Source organism: Galeopterus variegatus, unplaced genomic scaffold (assembly GCF_000696425.1).
Source record: "Galeopterus variegatus unplaced genomic scaffold, G_variegatus-3.0.2 Scaffold884, whole genome shotgun sequence".
In the NCBI taxonomy this organism is placed as follows: Eukaryota; Metazoa; Chordata; class Mammalia; order Dermoptera; family Cynocephalidae; genus Galeopterus; species Galeopterus variegatus.
This window is the reverse complement of record NW_007726995.1, coordinates 69,423-92,770: the sequence shown is the minus strand read 5'-3', so window position 1 is coordinate 92,770 and position 23,348 is coordinate 69,423. Positions and strand designations below refer to the sequence as shown.

The 23,348-nt window shown below is 42.2% G+C and overlaps 1 protein-coding gene across 1 annotated transcript; it reads right to left on the bottom strand.

Moving 5' to 3' along the window:
* Positions 1–14,983: 14,983 nt before the first annotated feature.
* On the bottom strand, positions 14,984–23,343 carry SAP30L (SAP30-like; the record flags this gene model as incomplete). Its single annotated transcript, XM_008573176.1, has 4 exons — positions 14,984–15,240; positions 16,398–16,496; positions 18,718–18,840; positions 23,197–23,343. Coding segments are annotated over 4 exons (498 nt in total), but the record flags the coding sequence as incomplete, so codon positions are not given.
* Between the last annotated feature and the right edge of the window lie 5 nt (positions 23,344–23,348).

Here is a 23,348-nt window from a genome sequence, read left to right as displayed (position 1 = left end):
GTGGAAATCGACATGGAAATTGTTCATGATATATAACGAGGGGAAAATACCTCCCGCATTACTAAACACCATCCATTGTGACTTCCTTTATGTAAAAATAAATAAAATCACTCAGAGAAAAAGGGAAAGAATATATGTCAAAACATTTGCACGTGTACATCTGACTTGTGGGAATGAGTAATTTTTACTTTTCCTCATGCTTAGCTATATTTTTCTAACATTTTTTACAATGAGTAGGTATTACTTTTGGCAATAAAAATTAAGCTGCAATTTCCTTCTAATTTCTCCTGTTGCCAGCATACTTTCAATATGTCAATTATTCAACATACGTTTATTGAGTGCCACCATGTGCTAGACACTGTGGGTATGAATATAATGAACAAAAAAGGATCCTAATAATGATCATCAGTTAACATACAATAGTAAATGTTTGTCTTGAAGAGTTTATTTCCTCCACACAGCAAATATAATCTTTTTCTTACGTTTAAAACCTATTGATGAATAAAATAATAATAACAGCTAAAATTTATAAAGCAAACTATTCAAATCCTTAGTATAGCATTATTTCATATAAGCCTCAGAAGGGTTCTGTGAGGTCAATATTGAGGCAGCTGAGGCTAAGAGAGGTGAAGAACTTTGTTCAAGGTCACATAGGTAGTGAAAGGTAGGTTGTGCTTGAATTAAAGTGCAGCCCTGGCTGCCTCCAGAGACCGCTTTTCCCCACATCTCGGAGCACCTCGCAGGGTGTGTGTGTGTGTGTGTGTGTGTGTGTGTGTGTGTGTGTGGCACCTCGCAGGCAGGCTGTGCGTGTGTGTGTGTGTGTGTGTGTGTGTACAAGTGCATCCAAAAACAGCTTCTTTCGGTCTGATCTTCCTTGGTCCACAAGGTAAGGTAGAGAAAGAAAAAAAGGAAGGAGTTAGGGGAAGGGTCTGGGAATCTAACCCCAGCCTTCTCCTGGAACCCTCTTTCCTTGTTGGGGCTCTGAGTGGATCCCATCTATAAATGAGGAAGAGGGTGAGCTCCAAGATCTCTACGTTCTTTCCTGACTGTGATGTTCTGAATCCAGGAATCCATTTTCTCCTGGTGAAAAAGTCAGCACGTTGTTCTTTGCAGCAGGCTCTGGTGTTTGCATAGCACATTCACCTTTCCTTGGTACTTCCACTTCTATAAGCACATTTTTCTTCCCATAATCTAGAAGGGAGCCAAGGCAGGAATGATGCTCCTCATGGACGGATGGGATAAGAAGGACCCAGGGAGTTGAAGTGACCAGCTCAAGGTCACATAGACAGTCAAAGGTTGAGCGGGGATTAGAAGGCATATCTGCAGGCGTCAGGCCTGGGGATCTCTTGGAAAAGGCTCAGAATACCTTTTCTCCATGCAACCAACCAGCAGTTAAGCTTACAGTCTTGCTAAATCCTCATAAAAGAAACGAAACTAAGAAATCAGCCAGTCTCATTTTTAAATGAAAAGTGACTAGGAAGAAAAAATATGCACCCTCTAAAGTGTCTGAAACCAACCTCCTGATTTAAACCCAATTTGTTTGAAAAAAAAATTTTCTCAGCTGAGAGAGTTTTTACAGCTGAGCTCTCCCAAACCCATAAAAAACAAGGTTTATATGGGAAATTGTGAAAGACTCTTAACTATAATACACAGCGTCTAATGTAAGCAGACATAGACACTATATAAAGCTTCTACAAATGTTATTAAAACAAACAGAAATGCACATTTATCCCCACAGAATGGACAACTGAAGGCATATCGGACTTTAGAGGAGTCCCAGAAGTCTTACGTTCACTGAAACGTTCAAAGCATCCCATAACACTGAGCCCTCAAAGATCTTTACCCACCATCCAAACATTTCCCTCATTTTACAGAAGGGGAACTGAGGCCCACAGAGGTGAGGGACTTGCCAAGGTCACTTGGGGAATTGTGCTCTTCTTTTCCCTTTGTTTATTTAAAACCTTCTACTTCTAGCACAGGATACAGAACAATACAGTGGCCAAGAGACCCTGCACAAGTTACTGAACATTTCTGAACCTCAGTTTCCTTATTTGCAAAATGAGAGAGATCATTGCCCCAACTTCTCGGGGTTTTGTAAAGATGGAATGAGATAAAAGTGTGCAAAGCACTTAACATGTTGTCTGTGGCAGAGCTATTTTTATTATTTTATTTAATCCTCACAACAGCCTTGTAAGGTATTAAGGGTTTATTTTGGTTTGTTTGCTTGTTTTGGAAAAGCAGGATGGATTTCTGAATGGCACAAAAGATTTCAGTGACTTGTCCAAGGGTACAGTAGCCAATGAGTGGATTCTAGTTTCCACATCATGAAGGTAAACTGGGGGGTTGGCAGGCTGCAGCAGTTGAATTTCCAAAACCATCTAAGGCAGCAGAAATATAATGTAAACCACAAATGTGAGTCACATATGTAATTATAAATTTCTAGTAGCCATGTTAAAAATGTGAAGAGAAAAAGGTGCAATTATTTTTAATAATATATTTTATTTAACTCAATATATCCAAAACATAATTTCAACTTGAATAATATAAAAATTACCAATGAGATATTTTACATTTTTTTTTCACACTGAGCCTTCAAAATTGGGGGGTATATAAGGGTACTTCAAAAAGTTCATGGAAATCTTTGTATTATCTTTTAATTTAATTTTTCCACAAATTTTTTGGAGTGAGCTTGTATTTTATACTTACAGCACATCTCAGTTTGGACCACATTTCAAGTATTTAATAGCCACAGATGGCTAGTGGCTACCACATTGGAAAATGCAGGTCTACAGGCCCATGTAGCAGAATATTAAACATGGAGCTTCAGTTAATTGTAGCCACATTTTTTACTGGGCATTTACTGTGTATTAAGCAGTGCTCCACATACATGGGTTAATTTCCTTCTAACAGACACAGAGAGTAAGCCATGTATTCAATCATATAACCATTTTTTTTTTTTTTTTGGACCGGTAAGGTGATCGCAACCCTTGGCACAGTGTGGTCTGCACCACGCTCAGCCAGTAAGCACACCAGCCATCCCTATATAGGATCCGAACCCACGGCCTCAGCTACCAGAGCCGCACTCTCCCAAGTGAGCCATGGGGCCAGTCCAAACATAACTATTAAGTGGGATACAGACCTAGATCTGACTCCCAAACCTGCAATTTTAGCCACTGAGTTCCTCATTAGAGGAGCTGCAATTGGGCAGTGAGATGTGGGTGTCCTTTGTCCAGATCCAAGTCTACTACGAGTCAGGTGACCTTGAGCCAATCATCCCCTTGTGCCCCAGTTTTCTAATCTCTAAGGTGGCTTAACAATACCTTTCCTCATCCCCATAGAACTCTTGTCAGTCTGAAGTGGGAAAGGTCTTTGAAAGTGTTTTGAAACACAGAACATAGCACAAGAGACCTGGCCAAAGCCAACAGAGTTCTGGACTGGCACAACCAGATATGCTGGATAAATGAGCTGTGTGGCACTGGACAGGTTTTTAAACCTCTCCGAACCCTAGAGATGTCTTCTGTAAAAAGGAAAGCAGAACAGCTCCCAGAGATGTTGTGAAGATCCAATAATGATTATACAGTAATTGGAAACGCCTTAGCCTAGCCCAGAGTAGGCAGATGGTGAAAATGAACTATTATTATTGCTGCTGTTTTAGTTGGGGTTGAGCTGCTGCGCTGGCTTTGGAAGCAACAGGGAAAGGGCAGCAAGCATGGTCCCAAGACAAGGCTCCTGGCTGAGGGCAGCATTCTGGCAGTCCAATGGTGGGGTGTGGGAGGTGTGTGTGGGAGTGCAAGAACAGTTAGTGTGGTGGAGAAAGCATTAGACCCAGGAGCCAAGAGAAGGGGGTTCAGTTTGCTGGGTGACCTTGGGCACTTTCTGGCCCCCACTGGATCTCAGTGTCATCTGTGAAACGAGGGGGTGAGACCAGAGATCTAAGTCCCTTTCTGCATTGACAGTCTAGGATTTTTACAATGGTATGAATCCAAGCATTCACCAAATACAGCATATCTAAGGGTGGGCAGAAAATATCTCTGAGTCTTCTTATGTGGCCTGGGGCTGCCACCAACTGAGGGGAGGGTGCCACCTGGTGGCCACATCCCCTCCTCTGCACTCAGTGCACAGAAACCAATGAGGACCCCAGACTCTCCTATGTAAGGTGAGTCCAGAGCCCCAAGGCTCCCTTTCTCTAATTTCGTCTGGCAGTTCAGGGGCACAGAGAAGGGACTCAGCAAGTTCACAAAACCAAGAGTTCTGGGTGTGAGGCTAACTCCCGAGGGACACTGGGATTTTGCAATCCAAGATCTCAGAGGCCTTCGTCCCTAAAGGCACCTTAGGGACAGGGGTCTGCATTTCCTTACTATGTAAATTCTAAAATGCATCGCACTTTTTTTTTTTTTTTCTGTTCCTTTGAATAAAAGCCACTGAACGAAACACAATTCTCTCTTGGTAACTCAAAATCCTGCTCCTACTACACTGAGCTAATGGAATGCAGAGGGCAGTTTCCCACTGCATTAAATACCCCAGACTGCTGGGATCCTGAGTTCTTTCAACAGCCTTTTACTCTTCCATCTCCCCAACACTGCCAATATTCCACTTCTCTCTGGGGTGGAGGTTGCATGGTACATGGAGGAGGCAGACTGACATGGGTTCAAATCCCAGCTCACCATGAGACCCTGGGTAAGCCACCTAACTTCTCCAAGCCTAGTTTCTCTATCTGAAAATTAGGATGATAGATAATAGCTTCTTTGCAGGTTTGTATGAGGATTATGACAATATGCCTAAATATCCTGGCATAGTGTCTACTTCCTAGTAGGTGCAAATAATAGCTATATTTCTACAGCTCTGCCATCCTGACCACCTTTTCATATCCTTGTATATCACTGTTTCATAGCTTTACAAATATCCCTAGATAGAAATATGAACAATATGTATTTGAAAATGATATTAGCAACAAGCGATAAAACACCCTTAGTTGAAGATGGAGAAGCCTCCTTGGAACCATTTCAATTGAGTCAGCCAAGCTCAACATCATCTAGTTTAGATAAACCCCAGCACGCAGGCTGAGGTCTTGTCAGTAATTGCTTTCCTCAGTCGTCATTCTTTGGGCTTTGCTAAGCCTCCTTAGATACAGTTTCACCTTCTGGCAGTTGCTTATGGACATGGCTGAGGCTGAGCCCCGCTGAACCAATCCCAGCCCAGTGGACAGGATGGCTCCCCCTGAAGCCTGGTCCACTCTTGTATCCTTGCCTCCCCCGTCACTTAAGCAGGAGAGGGGGCTGGCTGGGCACAGGTGCCTTCCCACTGCTCACTTAGCAGAGTCCAACCTTGCTGGTGGCCATAAGTCCTCAGGAAGTCTCATTAGCCGTCTTAGCTTAATTAAGCTCATTACATTTGCTAAGCCTCATTGGCTTCTCTAAGACTTGAAGAGCCCATTATGTACTGCTCCTTCCTCAGAAGAGGGCTGGTGCAGGGCACTGAGCTTCTTCACAGATCCTATGATATTAGCAGTGAAAGGATTTCTTTCCTGTCTGTGTCTTAACTCTGAAATTCCCAGCTCCTGGAGGACAGGGTCCATTCCCATAGGCACCTGGCCCACAGCAGACACTCAAACATTTTCTTGACCATATTTCATTGTTTTGTTTGGTTTTTAGTAATAACAGGTTTGGTGACTCCAAGGTCCAAGCTCCCCATTCCGGCATCTGAGGCTTTCTGCTCCTCATTCATAGTCACATTGACCTGGGCCTCCACTTACTCTCATCTTACTAAACCATCTATTTCCTTCAAGTACCTGCCTAGAAGCCTCTTCTTCCAGGAAGCTCCCTTGGTCTTTATAATGCCTTTTCCTTCCTCTTTCCCTCTTACTCTGAATCATATAGATGCAGTATGGCTATATATGGAGTTGGTAAATAGGTGCTTTATATGTCTTTAAATATGGCCGTAGTCATAGACACAAGTGTGTGTATAATCTATAAAAACATATACACACAGGTGTATATATATATATATATACACATATAGTATGTATTATACATCCATATATACACATACATATTACATGTAGTATGTATACACATGTATACACAGATACATACATAGTATATATACACATACAAGTATTTCTAAACTGATACGCAATGTCTTTTTCTATCATTAAATATTATTGTACAATTATGATATACATATAATACTTTTAAAGCCCGTCCCCTATTATTTGATATTATAGGCTGTTTTTAGTTCTATACTGCGTTAAACAATGCTCCTGTGAAATATTATCTTACCCACTTAGAAGGCAGGAGGGCATAGTAACCTGTGGGACCTGTGTTTGACTCTCATCCCCACCACCTTCTGGTGACCTTAAGCCATTTCACCTTTCTAAACTTCTACTTCCTTGTCTATAAAAGAGGGATAATAACAGTACCCATCTCACAGGGTTGTCAAGGCATGTAAAATGCTTAACATTGGGCCCGTCACATAGTAAGCGCTCAATGAAAAAACTGTACCAATTTGGGAGGCAGATGATGAGGATCTGCTTTGGCTTCTCTGCTACCAGGGTGACCTTGTATATCACTGTTTCATAGCATATGACAAAAACCCACGGAGACTATGGGTGACAGCCCTTTATAACACTTAAGTGCTGCCCAAATTTGAGTGTATTATTGCTGTTGCTTTTACTTCTCTTACTATTTTCTACACATTTCGGGAATATGTAACTTAGACTATGCAAGCAAATAGTAAGTGCTTTGAGGGCACTTAAAAAAACTCCTCCGCTATTTTACAGTTATGGTGAAAATGATTCATGCCTGTTATAAACAGTTTGGACGATACAAAGAAAGCACAAAAGAGAAAGTAAAACTCACTCCAAAACCCACCAACCAGCACTATGGTTGGCATATTGATTGTGCCCCTTTTTTACTTGCTACCCCTGTGGTGCCCAGGGCAGGACAGACAGGGCAGGCTTCAGCTGTTTAATAAATGTCTGTTGACCTCAACCAGATTGACTCGTTAACAGTGGCATGCTCCAGTGCGGTCCCTCCTGGCCAACCTCTGACAGTTTCATTAACCCCATTAAATCATGCAGGTGCCTTTACACCTTCTGGGCTTGTTAATCTCTGTTCAGCTTCAGTAAGTTAAAACCTGGCTAGAAGGTTGGATGTACCTTGTTAACCTCCATTAAACCCTATTAAATTTCCTAACTAGAGTCTTAGTGACTTCTTGGAATACCTCATTAAAGTTTAGTAAATCCAGTTGATCAGGACAAGGGTAGCTGTTGTGGCTGCACTGCTTTAATGCTTGGCATTCTGAGTTCCTCAACGGTGGGGTTGACAGCAGTGTCCCTAGGGCCAGACAAAGCTTGGATCCAATCCCAGGAGTGCCTCTAGCTCTCATTGTTACTTGGGCAAGTTCCTCAACATCTTTTGAGTCTGTATTTACACCTCTATAAATTGGAGTTAATAAGTTCCTACTTTATATGATTGTAGTGAGATTAAATGAGTTAATGCATGTAAAACTATTAGCATGTTGTCTGGCATGCACCCTGTACTTGATAGTTCTTACTATTCCTGGATGTGGAAGATCTTTGTAAACTAAAAAACTGTTTAGTATATGGAAGATTCCATCCCATTCACAGTGTCCTCCTACAAGCGAGGCATTGTGCTAGGAACCATGAGTTATTTTCACTCTGGTTGTACACAGACTGAAGATCATCCATTTGAATTTGTCTCAATGGTGTCTCTGTGGCTGTGTATGTCACTATATTTGCTAGGGCTCTGACACTTCTGCTTGATGTTGAACATAGCTACTTTCCTGACCTGGGCCTTAGGAGGTTAAACTCAGTGCACATCTTAAACCTGGATGTGCAAATAAGTTCCAGGGGGATTTTGCAAAAACAGTTTCCTGGGCCCCATTTGAGAAAATTCTTATTTAGAAGCTCTCACAAAGAACTTTTTTTCAGGACATCCTACTGTGAGAATCACCAGGAACTTTTAACCAGTATTCAGTTGAAGCTGAAGCTGTTAATCTCTGGATTGGGTTTGGGACACCTCTGCACCACATTAGTGCTCTCAACTTTACTGAGCTTAAGTCTTATGTGGGGAAATTAAAAAATTTGTATCATTGGATCCAGCCCCTGAACTTTTCAGGAACTGGCACTTCGAGAGTTCTTTGGGGATTCTGATGGGGTTGGGAGGGTGTCAAATGCCACACTTTCAAAAACACTGGACTATTCAGATGATCTGATATTCAATATTCTAAAGTTCTATTTGGAAAAAAAGTTGTCTGGTTCCTAGTGAAACTTCTGTTCTAACAGTACTTTAAATGTGGGCTCATCCTTCCATTAAAACTGATATCTGTGGATCCTCAAAGGATGTTTACTCCAGCAGGGACCAGCCAGTTGTGGGGAAGCTTGGAGAGAAAGTACCTCTCTGTGGTTCAGTGTGTGAAGGGTTAGAAGATAGCAGGAAGCCCCCAGCAGTTAGATATAAAAGAATGGGAGGGTAGCAGACAGAGAAGTAGAAACAATTACTTATGCTATGCCTCAAATGAAGAGATAGCATGGTATGACAATTGGAACTTCCTTTGCTTTCTAAAGGAAATCAGCTCAGGGACCCTATAAATGATGGTGTCCTTCAGCAACAATCCATCACTAGTCCTGTGGGCTCCTGGTGACAGCCAGGACTCCCTGCCCTCACTGCCCCCACAGATTACCTCATGAAAAGTCACTCTCCACACTATTTACATAGGAGTGGAATGGGAGAAGGGAAGTATGGCAGTGAAGGGAGGATCTACACTTTTTAAATTTCTGTGAAGTTTAAAATTTTAGAGCCAGGATATATTACTTTTATTTAACTAATATGATCAAGAAAAACATTTATTGCATATCTTCTCTTTCATTCCACTGAGGACAGAGGTAAGGTAAAGTGGCCACTAGTGACAGACCTCCATCAGTAAAGCTCAGTCACACAGCCCAGACTTCTCAAACTGTAATGTGCACATGATTTGCCTGAGGACTTTGTGAAAATGCAGATTCTGATTCAGTAAATGGCTGGCAGATGAGGGGGGCAGAGATTCTGCATTTCTAACAAGTGCTCACACGATGGACCAACTTTAAATGGCATGGCTCCACTGTAGGTAAAAAACCACCAGTCCATACACTGTTAAAAATGTTTTTGACACTTTTAAACATTGGGATATTTACCTACAGGTCTGGACTTCCAGCTCTTCTTGTCAAATTGCAAGACCTGGCCACACAGGACTGGCCTTCCCACATGACAATAGGTGGGAGCCTACCCTTGGCTGCATTTAGAAGGGACCTGAGTTTTCCAGTTTGCAGCTTGCCCCCTGCAGACACTTCAATTCACAATCCTCCATCCAGTTTACTTAGGACCCTCATTTTATAGATGGATAACCAAAGACTTAGAGAAATGAACTCTATTTGTCCTGGGTATCTGGCACACTACACGGAAGTCAAGCCCCAGGCTGATTTGGGCTGTTGGATCCAGTCGGTGTCTTTCCAGGTGAGTGAGTGGGAGAGCATGACTAGAACTTGGGCCCAACCTCCTGTGATCTAAACTCACCTGGTGGGCTGGCTGGTTAGCTCCGTTGGTTAGAACGCAGTGCTGTAACACCAAGGTCAAGGGTTTGGATCCCTGTATTGGCCAGCCACCAAAAAAAAAAATTAAACTCATCTGGTATGCACTGGGATTGCAGGGGTAATGAGGTGCTAATACTTCGAGCTGGAGACCACCGTCATTAATGACTATAATATACACCACAGGCCAAATGTGGAAGTGAAAGCATTTGAATTCTGTATAGAAATTCAAAGGGAACAACAGCATGTCTCTTATTCATTCAGATAGTTTATTAAGAGTGAAAGTCGGGCCATCCCATCTATGTGATAGTGCAACATGAAAATACATACTAAAGAGACCCCATAGAATTGAGAGCCTTTCAACAGTACAGAGCCATAGATTACAAAATTAAATACAAATGATCCCCCAAATTTGGTAGAAAACAAGTACAATATGAGGAGGCCTGGAATGGAAGGGCACTTACTTTTCAATAAGGCAGTTACAAAAAAAAAAAAAAAAAAGCCTATACCCCAAAATACAGTCTGATGGGCATAACAGATAATAGAAATGTAAAACAGGGATCCTGTAGCAACCCTCTATCACTGGCAAATGTGTTCATTAAGTGAAAGCAACTGAAGGATCTGTGTTTTAAGATGCAAGCTCAATGAAACAACTGATTGTAGATAGACTGGTCCCACCTTCACTCAGACTGGATGCTATCTCAGAACATCAGATCAACTTTACTCTTCCTAGCCATAAACTTGTAAACAGTCTAATATGATGACAGGAATAAAAAGGCATTCCTAAAGCGCCACGCTTCCTAGGGCATGATCTTGAGCTCCACTGCCCATCAATTTGATTGCCTAGCTCAGTAACAGAGACCAAGAGCCAGGGCCAGCTGAATTATGGACCTCAAAGGACTGCCTGGAAGGCAGAAGTCTGACCAAGAGATCACAGACCAAGCCCATTTTATAATAGGTCTAGGACAACACTACATCTTTCATTAGGGCTTTTGAACGTTGGTTTTTTTTTTTTTTCCTTTTTTTGTCTTTTTCCGTGTCCGGCAATGGATCGCAACCCTCAGTGTCGCCCCCGCACCGGACCGGGACCAGCAACGGGACCGCAACCCTCGGCGCTGCTCCCGCGCCTCGCTCAGCCAGTGAGCGGGAACTGGTCTGTATGTGGGATCCAAACCCTCGGCGGGAGCGCCGCCGCGCTTCCCAAGCGGCGCACTATAGCAGTGCGCCACCGGGCCGGCCCTGAACGTTGGTTTTAAATTATAGGTAGGTTCTTCCCTACCACTTGTTTTGCAAAACTCAACTGGCCTAATTCATTTCACTCAAGCTTGAGTTCTACAAGTTGGTTCACAGTCCCTGAGAGCCAGGATGGCCTTGGGAACTTCTTCTCAGTTACAAGGTCTCAAGAATCTGAGGGCAGCTTACTTTAGACTGGATTAGAGTCATCCTGCAAGTTAGAAAGTAGGAAGAGTGCTGGACAGGTCAAGAGGACTAGAGGTTAGTTCCAATAATGCCATGTGATCTCAGGCAAATATTTTTGAATTTCAGTTTCCCCATCTCTAAGAATGGATTGGACAATAGCAACCTTAAAGGACTCTCCAGCTTTAAAACATGGCACTTCTCTGATACATATAGTCCCTTATCCTCAAGTTCTTATGCTTTGTTTTCTCAATAAAAACAGTGTGAAGGCCTTACAGGAATCTTAAGATACAAGCCCTCAGCAACCACAGAACCTTTAAACTCCATGTGAAGCAATATTACATTAAAATCTTCTAGCTGAAGTTTTTCCTAAGTGACATCACAAACATCAGTTTTTGTGGGGCAAGCCCAAAACTAAGGCCTCATCTGTCTTAGGTTATTTTTTAGCAGGCTGATAACATCCCCTCCTCCCCTTAACTTCCACTGGCTTTGGTAAGAACATGTGAGCATAGGCTGATGGGGTTTTCTCAACATTTTTTAACAAGGAACTAAGCGGAGCAATACTCAGGGGTAAGGACAGTCAGGACACTAAAGTGTCTATGTCCTAGCTCCTCCTTTCCAAAAGACAAATGCTATGCTCTAGGACAATGCCAGAAATTAGGTCCTTTGCCAAGATGGATAACTTGTTCCATGTGGCCCCCCCACCCCCCAATGTACAGAGATTAAGATGGAAATTACAGAGAACATAGAAGAGACAGAGGTTTACAAAGATAGAATAGGCTTCCCCATGAGGTAGTGAGTTCTCTGTCCTCAGAGGTGTTTAAGCCCAGACTGCTCAACCTTGTAGTGGGGTTGTTGGAGGCAGAATGTCAGCACCTATGGGGAGACAAAAGTGGATGACTTAAAAGGCCCTTTCCCAACTTTTGGATCTTGTCAGTGTAATGACTGAGGGCATTCAGATGATTTCCATAAAGCAACTATGCTGGGATCCATACCATGGAAAGCCTACTTCAATAGGCAAGGACCCAAAGTAAGTTCCCTCTCCCACCAGGCAGTTGCCCTGCAGGATATTAACAAAAAACTTTCCACAAAATAAATAGCCAAGAGCCAAGGCTAGATACAACATTCCAGCTGCAAACAATTATTAATATCTCTTTTCTGGAAGGCTAGCGGTGACAATTTAGCTATGACAGGAACATCTAACAACTTGGCAGCTGTAACACATAAGTGAAATTCCTCTTCCTTTTACAACACCGGTCTTGAATCCTTTGGTTTTCAATCTTTTGTGAGATTCAGCTATGATCTTTTTCACATGCTTCCGACAACCTAAGAGTTTAGTCCTTGAAATAAGAAGTTTGTCCGTTTGTTTTTTAAAATCTTAAAATGAAATATAAATGGCAGAATAGTGATATTTCTATGTAACAACCTTCAAGGCATATGAAAAAATCATACCATATCGGACTGAGGCACAAACCGTGCTCTTTAAGAAGACAATGCCAGTTCTGGTTTTCAAATTCCAGTTTGCTCAGGAGCACCAAGAGGAGAGAAGGCAATGCTGCAACATCACAGATGGAGAGAAGTGCGAGTCCTTGACAGGTGGTATAAAAATGCAGGCAGCCAAGATGAACACTGCTTTCCCAAACCCCACTGCTCTCTGAAGCCAGACCATATTGCTTTGGAGGGCCTGGCCAGTTCTCACAGGTAGAAGTCTCTTGCCCACAGAAAAGCCATCAGAAACTGCAGAACAGGCTAAGGCAAGTGGTTTAGTGGTTTGATGAAAGAACCGATTTCGGACAGAGAAAAACAAAGTTCAAATAGCTTTGTCTTTTCTCTCACCTGATCTGTTTTAAAAGGTTGAAAAGAAACCCACAACCTCTACTTTTCAAAAGCTCCTCTCTTTAGTGGAAAAATGACAAGGGACTCAAATGTGCATGGCATCTGGCTGAAGGTGAAAAGTTTCCCCAGGCTTCACTCTGGAACAAAAGCATTCTCACAGACATGCGTGAACAGACGGATCCTAACACCACATCTTGTAAAGAAATGTACTCTGACTCTCTCAACTGGGAAAACAGATTTGCTGTTAAAGAAACACTGACATGACCTACACACCCACAATTTTGGTTTGAATATCAGATATACTTTCTTCCTCAATAAGACATGGACATTGCCATAGAGCAAGTTAACAATGCCTTAACCTGCAGACCCCATCTACCCCCAAACTCCAGCCCCTGATAAGCCTCCTTGAGGCCTACACCTATATCAACATCCTTCAGCTATAAGTAGGGAAACAATCTCTAAATACATACTGAATCTGAATGACTGAAAACATTCACAGAGCATCTTGACACGCCATCCACAGCCAGGATTCATATCAAAATAGGATTCCCTCATAGTCCAGAGTATATTCTATGTACATTCATTTATACATATTTAAATGGCTGCAATCTGCTAGACATGCATTTTGAACATTGGTGAAAGCTTTGCTGCAATGGAACACACTGAATTTTAGTGAGAGTGGTGGCCCTGTCCCCATTCCACAGAAAGCATAGTACTCTGCTCCACAGAACTGAGACCTTTGGACACTCTGCCACACTGTTCAGTGGGGGGTTAGTTCTGACTTCTCTGTGATTGTGTTCAGAATAAGCCGTCTATGAAATTCTGCCAGGCCACGCTGTTCATTGCTCCTTTTATTATTTAAGGCTTAAGAAATAACTCAGAATTGAAAGTGAGTAGGAAAATGACACCTTTAACCATAATAAATGTCAAGATGATCATAAATCAGAATCCAAACCCTTTGTCATTTTCTCACACACTCCTACCCACACTCTCTGCTCCAAACATATTGACTAGAGAATTTTGCAAAAGTATATTTTTTGATATAAAGCTTTGTTTTAACAGGATACTCTGGCTCTGATTTAATTAGATAGGAATCTGACTTTGTGAACAACAAAAAATCAGGTAATTATTAATACTTTTAAAAAATTATTTTAGCAACTTTTATCCCTAAGAGGGAGGCAAATTTGTCTCAAAAACGAGCATCAGATGGCACTGACCTTTGTTGCTCAAACTCATGCTTTGCTGCTGAACACAGCCCAGGGAGTCAAGGCCAGCCATTCTGTCCCACAGCTGGACTTCTGAGCAGGAATCACATGGTCCTTGGCAACTTTTGTGGTGGCTGTGAACTAAGGATTAATACTTCTGAAAACATTAGCCCCAAACCACTAAATATCTGTTTGTTAAAGCATTTATTGCCTAGGAGCTTGGCTAAAATCATAATACATAACTTTACCCCAAAGAGTGAGAGTAGAAGGGTGTGCAAAGGACATCTCCTGTGAGGGTCTTTGTATCAGTGTTTCTGGAACCTTGACAAATATAACTTTTCTTATGCAACTGCCCTGAAATCCTTGTTTGATTTGATTTGAAACCTCCTTGTTGGTAGATCAGGATTTCCTACACACTCTAGCAATTAAGTGGTAAGCAACAGAAATGGAAGAGGTCTCAGTAACAAGAAGTTGTGAAGCAGATGTTACAAGGCTGGCACTGTCAGTGACAGCTCAATTAGCCAACAAATACTGATTGAGTACCTACTGTGTACAAGGCACAGGGCGAGTGAGGGGGACCTTGTCAAACCGATTTGCTGTAAATGACAAAGCTTGCAACAGCAGGACATCTATGTCCCCAGCAGGCAGCACGCAAGTCCAGATGGGTCTGCTCGTGCATCCCCACCATCAATTGCACCTTGCTGCTATTCCAGGGCTATGTCTCACACATGGTAGCCTGGTATTACAAAGGTGACTACCAAAATATTTCTTATCCCACATTTCTAGTAGAATTGACTTAATCTTTGTTGAATGCTGCGATACATAGTTTTTCCTTAATTCTTTTTATAATCTTGTTTTTTAAGTCCAGCAGTCATCTTAAAAGAAAGTCTTTCTATATACATGCTGAATCATGAGAATATAATCCTCCTGACCAAAAAGATTTACAGTATTCATCATTCAAATGTTTTTATTTACAATAAAATTTAACAGTCTTTACAGGCTTAAATGTAGCAGATATCACCTGTGCACTAAGCATTATACTTCATTCCTTTAAGGTGTGCTTCATCCTCACTCAAGCTGCTTGCCGCCCTCTGATTTCTGGTCCAGTCTACTCTTGTTACTCTTCACCATGTAGATGAAGTAGGCAAGGGTCTCTTTTTCATTCACAGGTATGTTCCTGAAGTGTCGGCTGACAGTCTACGTGGGGGAAAAAACCAGTCCCTTAAATCACGCATAAATCAGGGCCACAAATTCTAAACTGTGCAAAAGAGGGGACAGGGAGTTGCTTCCAGTGTTACAGAAGGAGTTATGACTACTGCAGAACTTTCTATAGTAGTGCAGAACTCAGAATGCCCTTCTCCCCCAGGGGTTTAAGTGGTTTGGTTTCCAGGCTTTCAAAAGTGGTAGTTTAACCTACAACACTAACAAAACACAGTTCTATTTCAGTGACAACCAACCATCTATCATGGCATCATTTCATGGCCATCCCCATGGAGGAAGAGATTGGGACTTCTCTGGTTGGCCAGCTGCTGGAAAGACCAAAAACCAACCAGGCTGTGAGCCTCAATCTCTGAATGGATCAAGGTAGCCAGGACAGATAAAAAGACAGAGAATGAGAAATAAAGAGTGGTTAGATTGTGAGTATTTTTCCTTTTCTCTATTTTTCAAATTTTCTACAACAATAGGCAGAAAAACACATTTTAAAAAGAGGGATGAGAAGACACCCACACAAATGCCAAGGACAGAAGTATCAAGCCAGGCTGTCAGTATACTAAAAAAAATGGCCAGTGGAGCATTTTCCAATCCCCTCCAAACTGTGTTAAGAACTCTGTGCAGCAGAAAACTTTCTTGGGTGTCATTCATTATAACAAATACTTCCATTACCGACACCAGAGTAGTTGAAGAAAAAAACAAAGAAAGAAAAATAGCTCCTGCAGAACATCGGTGAAGTTTTGGGGGATGATTAATCTGACACACCTGATGTGCAGAAAGGACCTTATCTATAAAGAACCTTGCTAAAAAGATTCAAACAAATGAACAAACAAAAGAACACTCAGGACTTAAAATCAGAAGTCCTGAGATTCCAAACTCAATTCTGCTACCAACTTGCTGTGTGATTTTAAAGCAAGTCCTTTCCTGTCTCTGTGCCATGGTTTCTTTACTGGAAATGGGTCCTCTCCAGGTCTAAAGCTATGAGATTCTACATTAAGCAAAAGAGGGAATAGAGACTTGCTTCCAGAGCTATGGAGGATATTACAATTAGCAGACACATACAGTGGGAGGGGAGAAGCAGGGTCACCATCAGAAGCACAGTGTTGGCTCTTTCTTTTTAGAGGGCAATTTTGTCTACCTACTTCTGCTAATTGGGCCTTATTGAAGCCTGGTCTGGTCTGCAACTTGTAGTGTCGTTTATAACGTCGTAGAGTGTTTACCTGCAGCTGGAACAGATCAACCTAGAGAGAAGAGGAGAAACACATTATGCATGGTGACCAGCCGGGACTCAGCAAGAGCCCACTGTGTGCCTAGTGCTACGTGAGGTAGGGGTGAGGATGGGGAGGGCTACAAAAGAAGTCTTAGAAATGGTCCACTGAGAACTAGTAACTGGCTAGGACAAAAATAACAGTAGAAAAAGAGTTCTGGCTGAAGTGAGGTAAGCTGATCTCAGAAGGTTGGGAGAGGAGGTGAAACTTAAGCTAAGGAGGGGCAGGTCTAGAAAGGCAATGAGGAATAGAGTAGGAAATGAGTAAGAAGATCATGAGGACAGAAAGCGGGGAGACAAACTGGGTCATAGGTGATGGTGGTGGGTTGAAAAGATGAGACTGAACAGTGGCATGTCTTGAAAAACAGAAGGAACTGTCACAGGTGGTAGAGGGTGATGCTTCAGGAAAATGAATCTGGTGGTGGTTTAGAGGGAAGATTGATGAGGGGTGGGGCACAGAGGGAGATACCGTAACAATGATCTAGAAAAGACATGATCAATTTGGGCTTCGGAGGGGTGGTGATGCTAGTGGGGGACACCAAGGATGGAGAGCAAAGGCAAAAACCAGAAACACATCCTGCAGGAAGACATGCCAGAATCAGGTAGCAGACTGGACAGAGGGGCATGAAGGGCAATGGGAAGAACTATTATTCTCACATACTTCTTTCCTAGGCTCAACCTTCAGGTATTAGAATCCTTAACAACTCTCCAGAGAAAGCTCAGAAGCTACTGTAGTGAATGTACAAATCAGCAGGTTAGGGTCAGGGTCTTGGCGGATGACTGGATAACAGAGGGGAAGGGACCCCCCCCCCATTTTTTTCTAACACAGGAAGAGAGGAAAGCTGCACAGTCATGAAATATTGAAGGCCCAGAAAGTTGGGCTGCCTTTACCTGCCTCTAAAAGAGATGTTCTTGCTTCAGGCAGGTGGAGAGCACTTAAAAACAAAATGAATGATCAACATGAGGGACAAAGGTCCTTCATTCTTTTCAAAACATTCCTCAAAACCTTTTTTTTTTTTTTTTTTGGTGAAAAGCACTTAGAAATTGAATATATCCATTTCTTTATAAAATAATAATAATGCTAAAGGTAACAGAAAGATACTGTAAACCAATGTTGGAAAAGGGGACACAGGGAGGGGCAGAGCGAAAGGTCCGGAATTTCAAAGGTTCCCCCCATATCTGCAGACAAAGGCGTGCCTACTCTTTCTATTCCTACACAGCCATTTTCACTCTGAGTGCTAACAGGCAGTTGTTTTATGAAATATTCACGCACCAAATATTCAATGTACACTATAAACGGTTCTTCTTTTGCTGAGCCTTAAGTGAAAACAATTTAGGTAGAAAGAAAATTGAATATTCCTTCCTGGAGCTTCACCTAATAGACACTGGCACCTTGAAGGAGAAGGTCTTCTGGTCTGAGAAGCTTGGTCTGGTGCAGTGGTTCTCTACAAAGGATGATTTTGCACCCCCAGAGGACTTTTGGCAATGTCTACAGACACTTTTTAATTGTTGTGACTAAGGGGGTGGTGTGACTGGCATCTAGTAGGTAAAAGCCAGGGATACTGCTAAACATTTTGCAATGCACAGGACAACCCCCGAAACAAAGAATTATCTGGCCCCAGATTTCAATAGTGCCAGGGCTGAGAAACCCTGATCCAGTACAATTGACTTTGGAATGGATCCTTGGAAACAAGCTTAGACTAGGAGCCATGGAGTCAGAGTGACAGACAGTCAGAGCTGGTATGAACTGACAACTTAGACCTTCATTTTATAGAACAAAGACGAAGAGACGACTTCCCCCAAACCAAATATTCTCAGTCTCCAACTTTAAAGGCAAAAACAAATTTTTTAAAAAATTTGACATTGTGGTCAATTTTAAGCATTTGTCAGGGGCTTTTTGAAGAAATGAAGTGTGGTCTACTGAAAATGGCACTAGATCAGACCCTCCAAACTATATATGTGACCTTGGGTCTTTGTGCCTGTCTGTAAAATGATAGGGCAGTCAGACCAGTTGATTTCCAAGCTTTCTGCTCTCAGATTCAATATTACTATGATTCTATGACTCATCTTTCAAATAAACCACAGCAAAACAAAGGGGACTAAAGTTACTTCTTAGCACAAAAGCAGACCAGAGGTAAGGATCAGATTAGAATCCATTCTTCCAGCTTTCTCAAGCTGATGTTTTTGGCTTTTACCTCGGGAATGTCAGTGTCGTGCTCAGGAGAATCTCCACCATCATCACTTGTCTTCCTCTTCCTTTTATTTCGGACACTCTGGATGAAATTTTTGTGAAAATCGCAGATATACAGGTGCCTTACCTGATGGGAAGGAAGTTAAAGTCAGAGTTGCCAATTCCATGGAAACAGCAACAGGTAATCTGTCAAATTATGGTGCTTTTCTCCTTTGCAAAGCATTGGAGAGACAGAAGGAAGAACAAGATGTGGGTCATAATTTCTAGAAGCTTACTACTGAGTTGCAGAACAAGAAAAACACACTAAGAGAGTGCTAACACTACACTGGGCAGTGTCTATAAACCAAGCCTCCACTGAATAGTAAAGACAATAAATGGGATGGATTCAGCAATGGGATGGATAGATTCCTGCAGCAGAGACAGTCAGGATGGAGGCCCCTGACTAGAAGGAAGGATTTGTAGGCAGACAGGCAGTATTCCAGATGGGCAGGAGAGCCAAGACTTAGAGTTTCCAATGAGAGTGACAGAAGGGGTGAGTGAGAAGGGCCAGGGTATGCAGCGTCAGTTATGGCGGGGACTGCCCATGTAGAAGCACAATGAGAAATTCAGGGGTTGGAGCATGAGAACAGCTTATACTTTCCTTCAGACAAAACAGAGTCCCTAAAGGTTTTCGAAGCAGGGAATGATGTGACATTTTCGGATCTGTAGGAGTTTATGAACTTCAGTGGGCTGGAATGCATTACCCTGGGGAGGTGGAAAGCAAGAAAGAAGAGACTGTGGTAATGGTATATGAGACATCCTATTTCTACACTGACAACAGTGTACTATTGTAGGGTGATAACTCTATTGCTACTATTCTAGGGTGATAACTCTCTGAAAAACTTTATTTCCATATATCAATTTATAATTCTTGGACCACCTCACATCTGATCCACAAAGAGAAGTGGAAAGAGATAGGGAAATTCTCACAAGGTTGAACCACATAAAAGAGGGTGGATACTACCGCTGATTTTCTAAGATAGGCTGGAGGCAAACTAGTGAAGTGAAGATGACAACAGCTGCTAAGATGTGAAAAATATGTTTTTATTTAAGAATGTAAGTACCAGGGTTGGCTAGGGGAACCACTCAAAAATCTCACAGAAACTGAATGCCTGTATAAATGACTTGGGGTTGTTGATATTGAAACAGATGTTGCACAAATGTTCTGGAGAGACTTCTGAATTTGAGTTTATTCCTTAAATCCTTAAAGATAAAAGTAAGCTGACAGGACATCAACATCGATTAATTCAGTCCTTTTCAAGGGGAAGATAATAAAAACTGTTTATTTATTCAGATGAATTATCACTTTCACGTGGTTGGATTAGTGAGTCATAAGTAGTTTTAAGTTTATGCTGTGATGGTGTCTTGCAATCAGCGGGTAGTCAATAAATGCTGATGCATCAATACAGGCAGTCCCTTACACCTAAAAGTAGCTTAGACCAGTAAAAGTCACCACTTACATGGTTACAAATTGGGATAGCTTTGCCAGATTCAACTCTCATAACACTTTCAGACACAGCACTGTTCCAAAGAATCCCACTTCACTGACGTATATACTACTGGACATGACTTTTTCTCCAGGAAGAAAGCACACCAAAGTGCGCTCTGTATCCCAGAGGAAGCTGGTCCTCTGTGTTAGCCAGGTTGGTATGTAAACTCTGAGAGATTAAGCTGCTTCTCAAGTACAAAGAGTGACAAACTTAGTAGGAGAATCACAGGCAGAATAGGTGATTTCCTAAAGCTTTGGCTAGGAGATTTCGGGTCAGGACATTAGAATAATGGAATCCTAGCTGGAAGAGAATTTAACAATAACTCGTGCAACCCTACTGGCCTCAATCTCATTTTCTAGAAGAGTAAAAAGAGTAAACTAAAGCCACCCAGAGTGGGGAATTGACATAGCTAAGGTCTCCTAGGTCTTCTGACCTCCGGCACATGTCCTTTCCTCCCCCAACATTTTCCTTTATACTATCCTTTACTTCTACTTTTCTCCAGGTAAAAAGCAGGCATACAGGCTGAATATCCCTTGCCCAAAATGCTTGGGACTGGAAGTGTTTCAGATTTTGGACTTTTTTCAGATTTTAAAATATTTGCAGATTATATACAGGTTGAGCATCTGTAATCTGAACATCCAAAATCCAAAATGCCCCAATGAGCAGATTTTGAAGCATTTCAAATCTTGGATGTTCAGATTAGGGAAACTTAATCTGTATGTCAATTGGAGAAATGTTTGCAAGTCTTTTTCTTTTTCTTTTCTTTTTTTTTTTTTTGAAGAGAGCAAATTTGGTTTAATGTTAGAAAACCTATTTATGTAATTTATTAATAAAATATTAAAAGAGAAAAAAGCATATTGCAAGTGTATCTTAATAAATCATAGAACACTGCCAATGTCTATGTAAAATGAGATAAACTACCTGAGTTGAATTTTTGGTGCTGTTATAGTCACTGTTTCTCCTTAACTATTTTCAAGTACACACTGGTTTTCAGAAACCTTAGAGCTTAGTGGTGTTTGGGGGTGGGGTGGTGGCAGGAGGGTGGTAACAAAGTGCTTTTTAGTTTTCCAGTGCGTTACCTCCCCCCCTGCCCCTCAGTTTCTGCAACAGCTAAAAATTCTTGTTATACAGCAGTTACTTGGAATTGATTCCTGCCCAAGCCTGTGAGAATGAAATAGAATCCCTTTCAGAAACAATGACTCCACACCACCACCTTGAAACAAATTGTGAGTGATTCCACCTCAAAACCCTACTCCTTCAGAAGCATTACCTTTTGGGAATGCTAGCCTTAGGCTGCCTCTCTTCTAGACAATGCGGGTGAAATGATCAACATAGCCCAACACAGGTTTTCTAGTGGGGTAAATGGGTAAATGGAGCCCCACTAGCAACAGTGAAATCATTCAGATGTGAAAGCATCCAAGGATTTTAAAGGACTTGAAATTTCTTTTTTTTAAGGACTGAAAAATATTATAAACTGCTCAAGTAAATACTTCTAACAACTTACACAGAAGGTAGGCAGTGCTTCCAAGTGGATGAATTCATTGCCGTCCTAGAATTAAGCACTTTTCTCCAACATGTGACCTAATCAGGGACCACCTTGGTGTCTAGCCAATTGTTTGCTCTCAGAAGAATTCCATTCATTCATTCATTGATAGAAATTCATAATAAGAAAGCCACTAACTCACCCCAACCATTTAAAAACAGCACCTTTCCATGCGAGGGCTGCAAATGTATTATAACACTCAACTTTTAGAAAAATTGCAAGTGGGAGGGAAGAGCCTGGAAGAAAGGACAGCGAAGATGTTTTATTTATTAAAGACTTAATGAAAGCTTTCTGCACAGGGCTTGAAAGTAAATCAGATAATGGGTTTAAGAAATTAACCAGCCTCTTAGGTGCTGTATGTATTTGACATGGTCACTTCCTATCTCTGGGCATTCAAGCCCTGTGCATATGCCTTACTAAGAGTTTCAAAAGTAAAATCAGAAGTGAAAAAGTAGGCTCCCTTTCAGTTTAACAAGCAATCTCTGATTTTCTCCAACTGTGAAGAAATTTTGGTCCTAAAAGAGAATGGATGTTAATCATCTAAGCTCTTAGCTAGGCTACCTGAATATTAAATACCCCCTTAACTCGTTTCCAATTCCTAATCAGGAAGCAGCCACTTAAGGCCTGCAGCAACAGATGTCAAACTAAAAAGTTCTTAATTGGTTGACAATAGGCACATCTTTAGAATTGTTAAATAAAAGTGGTGAAATCACACTGGAAAAGTTTCCTATAATTAGGCACAAAGCGCGGGGAAATCCTATTTAAATTTAAATATCCATTCCCACCCCCACCCGCCACCACCGCATTTCTAAAGAAACGACCCTTAAGAAAATTTATTTTTTTCCCCTTCCAGTCACACTGACTGCAAGAGCCATCTCCCAAGACCTGGCCTTGTCCTTATTTCAGTCACATCACAGAAAAACCCATTCGATTTTTCTACGGCTGCCTGCGAAGCAGCTCGCTCGGTGAACCTCTGCAGAAAGTAAGGCCGCGAGAGACAGGGAAGTAACTGCCACCTTTCCTTGTCTGAAGGAATAACAGGGTTCCTAGAAGAAAGAAGTTAGAGAAGAGCCGGGTCCCTTTATCACCCCCTCCCCAATTGAGGCTCCTTCATGGGCCAACAAAATTAACCCACCTCTCTCTGCTCTAATATCTAAACCAACAAAACAAGCTAGAAACTGCTGTCAAATCTTCCCAGGCAGGAAGAGTCCTCGAAGCCCCCCCCGCCCCCAACCTTCCGGATCTGGGCAGAATCACAGAGCGTGTCAGCGTTGAAGCGGCCTTCGAAATCCCGAGTCCAACTCCTCAGTTTTGCAGATAAGGGCGGCGAGGCCCACAGCGGGGAGTGCCCGGGGCAGCGGCCGGAGAGCGGCGGGGCGCGGGGGCCCAGGCGGGGCGGGGGCAGACTCACGCTCTTGTCGATGTCCAGCTTGAGTTTCTTCTGCGAGATGCTCTTCTGGACCCTCTTGCTGAAGGAGGCGTTGCCCGCGGGCCGGACGCAGCGTTCGCCGTCCTCGATGAGGCAGCAGCTCTGGCCGTATCCCGGGGCGGCGGCGGGGGCGG